This window comes from Gavialis gangeticus, unplaced genomic scaffold (assembly GCF_001723915.1).
Source record: "Gavialis gangeticus isolate Ggan-Ray unplaced genomic scaffold, GavGan_comp1, whole genome shotgun sequence".
NCBI lineage: Eukaryota > Metazoa > Chordata > Crocodylia > Gavialidae > Gavialis > Gavialis gangeticus.
Window position 1 is genome coordinate 99,029,086 of NW_017729024.1, and position 5,382 is coordinate 99,034,467.

The 5,382-nt window shown below is 48.4% G+C and overlaps 2 protein-coding genes across 4 annotated transcripts in view; one reads left to right on the forward strand and one right to left on the reverse strand.

Annotated features, from left to right (window-relative positions):
* Window positions 1–1,090, reverse strand: part of OSTF1 (osteoclast stimulating factor 1) — a 54,170-nt gene extending 53,080 nt beyond the window's left edge. The window contains exon 1 of the mRNA XM_019517438.1: window positions 933–1,090. Within this exon, the coding sequence (XP_019372983.1) occupies window positions 933–966 (34 nt within the window). The 5' untranslated portion in view covers window positions 967–1,090. The remainder of the gene's footprint in view (window positions 1–932) is intronic.
* A 355-nt stretch (window positions 1,091–1,445) lies between these two features.
* NMRK1 (nicotinamide riboside kinase 1) overlaps window positions 1,446–5,382 on the forward strand; it is a 39,651-nt gene continuing 35,714 nt past the window's right edge. The window contains exons 1-3 of one of the 3 annotated variants that reach the window (XM_019517439.1): window positions 1,446–1,569; window positions 2,881–2,942; window positions 4,942–5,003. In XM_019517439.1, coding sequence (XP_019372984.1) covers window positions 2,922–2,942; window positions 4,942–5,003 — 83 coding nt within the window. In that variant the 5' untranslated portion in view covers window positions 1,446–1,569; window positions 2,881–2,921. The other 2 variants (XM_019517440.1, XM_019517441.1) reach the window with 2 other exon arrangements.

The window sequence follows — 5,382 nt, forward strand, 5'->3', positions numbered from 1 at the left end:
CTGATCTAGCCCAACCCACTGCCTGAGGCAGGAACATCCCTATCCAAACCTGTACAGTTCAACATCTAAATTCTACACGACTTTCAACTTTGCCACAACACAGACCTAACCCATTCACCTGCCACATGTAAAGCAAGAGAACGACTCACGCCACCACTGTTCCCTCCGTGTGCCTGCCCCACCTCCCTCCTACAGCAGCTTGTGGCCAGATTAGGGTGGGGGGTGAGTGGCCAGACACCAAGCCGGTGGTGGGGGGAGCATTGGTGCCCTCTTGCTATGGCACTGGGCACCTCACTGGTATGCCACTGTGTGCACGGTATGATTTTTTAATTTTTTTTGCAGCGTAGAGGGAATGCTGGCACCACCTTCAAGCTTCCATAAAAGTGCTACCACTATATTCTTCCTGGGTAACATTTTGTGTGGCGTGAGAGGCTAGGTTAGGGAGCAGGCCTAGCTCCAGCTGTGGAAGGGCAGCGTTATGTCAGCATCAGAGTCCTAGACACTGACTTCCACAGCCTGGGCTATGCCTCCATTTTCACCACCTGTAAAATGGGGAGAAGGACATTGGCTGCCACCTTCCAGGAAACAGTAAGTCAAAGCCACCAGGCAGCCACTTGTTCGGCCAGGCCTCAACGCAGGGTGGTTTCCTGCACCTTCACCTGCAGCCTCTGAAGCGGGTGCAGGAGCATGAGGCGGCAGCTCTGCCCGGCACTGCCAGCTCCTGCCCTCCGCCCCTGAGTTCACCACAGCCCCACCCGGCCCTCGTTTCTGCAGGGGGACGGTTACTTGCTGCCTTAGCAGCGGCTCCCCGGTTTAACCCCAGTGTCATTAAGGTGGGGGGACACTGGAGGTCACCCCGGAGCGGTCACGGCTGCCGGGATCCCCCTCCCACGGGTGCCCACGTGTCATTGCGGCTCTGCCCCTCCCCCTACCTGGCTTAGCCGGTTTCGGCGGCGGCTTGGACATGGCTGCGGCTTCGGCCGCCCCACCCGGCGGTGCTGCTAGCGCTGCGGGAAGGAGCGCGGGGCGCTGGGCTCCCCGCGGGAGGCTGCAATGAGGAAGTGCGAGGCGCAGCGCCCCCACGCGCCGGCTCCCCCTGCAGGTGGCCGGGGGGTGCTGCAGTCAGGGACCGGGAAGCCGGAGAGGAAGGGAGACAGCCAATCCCCGCCGGGGCGGAGGAAGAACGTAGTCAATAGCTACGAGGTGGGCGGGGGTCACGGAGGCCGCGCCCCCTTGCTCCTCTTCTCCCTCCTTCCCTCACCAGTGGGCGGGATTAGGTTCTGATACGTCAGAGAGTGGGGGTGGTGCTGGGGCTCTGGCCGCAGCTGGGGGAGGGCTCTGAGGAGTAGCGTCGCAATGGGGACGGGACTCAACGGTGCTGCATCTCAATAAAGATGGGTACGGGGCGGAGCTCTGCAGCTCTGCGTCACAATGGGGGTGGGGGCGCTGGGTCCTTTGCGTAGCGCGGGTGCGTGGCTCTGTGCCAGGCTGTAGGCGGGCCCTGGGGACTGTGTGGGGCATCGCGGGGGAGGCCGTCCGGCGCCCGGTGGAGCTGCCCCGCGTTAAGCGGTGGGTGCTTACCCACGCCGGGCGTGAGAGGCTGGCGGGTGGGCAGCAGGAGGGGAGGGGGGAGCTGAGCCGGTGTCCAGCGCTGCCCAGATCCGGGACCCTGGAGGCTGATGCAAGCTGCCGGCCTTCGCGAGAGGGTATCAGCCAGGGTGGCGTTTCCCAACCCGTGGGACGCGTTGTTGGCAAAGGTCAAGTGTACTTGCTGCACTGGTGCGGTATCGGAGCTGAAATGGACTTAAATAAAAGGCATTGTGTGGCGGAGGGGGCACCCTTGTCCACGTGCACTGTGGACAGGACACCTTGTAATTAGTTTCCCACTGGCAGTTCCTAGCCAGGCGACCTCAGCTACGCACCTGTTTCATGGAAGTGGGGGACCCCTCCTTAGCTTTCTTCTGTGGGCAAGCAAGGCTTGGGGGGCATCTGAACCCCAAGCCTCTGGGCTTGGGCCTGCACGTAGGTCACCTACAGATGGATTTGGATTTGAAAGTATCTGAAGCTGAGAAGTCTGGGGTGGAGGATACATGTTGGCTGCAGCACCACATGTGGTGTTTAAACGATTTGAGTTTTGCTCAGTCAGAAGGAGTCAGAACTGATCTGGCCTAGAACATGAACGATCTTCCACAAAAAAAAAAAGTGGGTTGCAAGAGTATATGAAAGGGTTGCAAGCAAACTTTAAAAATGGGTTCTCCTTTCTAGGAGAAAAACCTAGGAAACTCTGGGTTTTCCCCTTGGAGACTGGCAGAGTTCCAGCCTGGAAGGGGCTGCTTGGGGCCTCCCACAGTCTACAAACCACCCCGCCTCCTGCCCCACACAATGGGGGGCAAGGGGCGGCAGGTCCAAAGTGAGAGGCACTGGGTCAGGGCTGGCCATTGATGCTTACAAGTGAGTCCCGGTACAAAAAAAGTTGAGACCCACTGATCCAGGTGGCCTGGCCCTTGGATCCTATGGCACTTTTGGGATGTTAGGCAGGCTACAGCTAGAAGGTGCTGTCTCCTGTTGAGAGTTAACATTGTTGGTTGCCTACACAGCTCAGATTTGTCACTAGAGGGTGGGTGAGCAGTGGTGTGCCTAAGAGCCTGGGCTCTATCCCTTGCTGGGGGTCAGGAGCAGTGCATCCTGGGATGCTGGAGGACTCATTTTATCTCTGGATCAGATGGGAGTTACTCTGACACAATCTAAGTAGGACAGTCCAAGGTTAATCCTCTTCTGAAGTGATGTAACTTTGAGGGTGCTAACAAGCTTCAATGCACAGAGGCTTTAAGTGTCCTTAGTACGGATGAAGTGTAGCATGTCATGTAACTGTACCCACAGGGCTGGCTGTGGTTAGCATTGTCTGTCTTGTTCTTGGGGTCATGCAGGACTCACAACTTGTGGTAAGTTGTCTCTGAGTATACCTTTAAATGTCAGCATCTCCACTGGCCTGTTGCCTTTCACCAGTCTCCACTTGTGTGTGTATATGTGTGTGAGAAGAATTGCCTTTGTGAAAACCCCTACTAACTAAATTTACTTTAGAATTTGTATAGAATGCATTTAAAACCCCAGGACCCCTGGTACTGGAGGTACTTTATTTAAATGTGCAGCACTTGCGTAGATGCCATATAGGTCCATGATCCTGAAAAATGCCATGCATGGATGTGCCCCTGCATGGGGTTAATTGAGTTTAGTGATGCAATCACATGGGTCCACCTTGTGCATCAGAGTACAGGAGCGCTACCTAACATTGTCCAAAAGGAGGGGGGGGGTGTTATTTAGTTGGTCATATGGCTGTGTTTTGTCTTCAAGCTATTTGAAGAAACACGTCTCAGTTTACTCTATATCTAGACCAAGCACTTTTGTGTTGCAGTGTGTCCAAAATTGTTACTATCCTATTGGAAAAAAATAGAAAATACTGTAAAGACTTTTTGCTTTCAAAGATGAACCAAAAAATATATTACCCTTCCCAATACCTGGCATCCCACTTCAAAGTTCATCCCCAAATAATCTTAGATCTATAATTCAATTTAAATGTTTTAAAAGTATTTTTTATGTCTGTTTTCAGTGTGTGTTTGTAATTTAGCATGTAAAAATGTTCTAATGCAAAGTGTTTCAGAATTTGACTCCAGTGAGATGTGGTTGATGTGGTGTGCACTGTAGCACAAGTATCAAAATTACTGTTTCAGGCCATAGCATCTGATTGCATTACTGCTGCCATCTACACATGCGAAAGCGGCTTTGATTGTTTTATTAAACTAGTTTGGTCTACTCTGTGTAGAGATAATGTGATCTGGCCATAACTATGTTGTAGAATTATTACTAGATCAGGTGCAGACTTGAGCTCTACATACCTGTTACAGGTCTATAATATGCCTATAAACAAGTGTTGGTCCCACTTACACAAGCCAAACTGAGCCTTGTTATACTGAAATTCTATGGTGTAATACTGCCACTGTAATACTGTGGCTTTACAAGCTGTTTGTTTCTTCTTTTTGTTTATTCTGGAATTTTTCTTAAGCTACAATTACACTTGAGATGGACAGTGACGTAAATTAGAGAGTTCATAGCCCTTCACAGTATGTATCAGAGTCGCCTAGTTTGTCAGCTAGTGCTTTTTTGTGCAACAAAGGTTAATTCTTTAGAACAAAGTCCAGAACTCATATTTATTTGAAAATACTTGCATTTGGATAGACGAGACAACCACCATGTACATCTGTCTGCCTCCTCTTAAAGCAATGTTGCCTTTTCACTCAATTGAAAATATTAATCCTTTAAACATTTATAATGCTGTCTGAGATTCTTAAAGCTTTTACCAAACATGTATTTATTTTCAGAAATGTTGAGCTCCAATTACAAAGTTAATAGGTACTGTCTCAGCTCAGTGTCATGATGAATCAGTCTCTAGGTAACTAATCGCTGAAACAGATCTTGAAATGAGTAGACAGAATTTTATTTTACCAATGGGAAGAACTGGGGAACAAAAAAAGTGACCTGTCTGGTACTACAAAATAAGTCTGTGTGGGGGGGAGGAATGAAGAACTCAGGCGTTTTACCTATATAAAACAAGACAGTAACCCATTTCTCTGCTCTTGTAGCTTACTTCTAAGGGCTTGATCTTACAAAAACTTATTGAGCTAAGCAGCAGGAAGGAGTTGTAGGTTTGAGTCTTATATAAATAAGTAAAAGGAAAAAACGTTGTCAAAAATGATGTATATGATGTAATGCACTGTAATCTGATTTTTTTTTTCAGTTAAGACATTGGAAGTTCTGAAGATAACTGTGTAGCAGTGGTAGTTTAAAAAGATAAAAGGGCATTTTATATTTGTTGCTTTTTCCCCTTGTAGCAATTGCTTTTATTATTGCCAAAGTAGGTGTGTTCACTGACTGTTCTTGTTTTAGACGGTTGGAAGAAAGGAAGTGGATAGAATACTAATTATGAAACTGGTTGTTGGCCTTGGAGGGTAAGTACAAAAAGTTTAAATTCTAAAGCAAAAATATGAGATTTCTTCAAGCTTCAGGATGAATTCTACAAGTGCCTGTCTGTATATGAATGCATTATTTTCAAAGAAGGAATTAAAAGCATGATCTTAACACTTGTCACTAGTATTGCATGCAATTTTTTTGCATCTTGTCCCTACCTCCATCATAAATCAAACCTTTGGGACATCAGCTCTGATCTTCTCTATGCCATTATCTTGTGCATTGGTTGAAAGCAGTCAGAACATCCAGACAAATGACTGGGAGCCATGCAGGCATGATCAGTATTGTGAATAAAATTACGTTTTGGCAGTGGCTGTATTTTTGATGCATGCTTTGTTCCTGATTTTTTTTTTTTTTTTT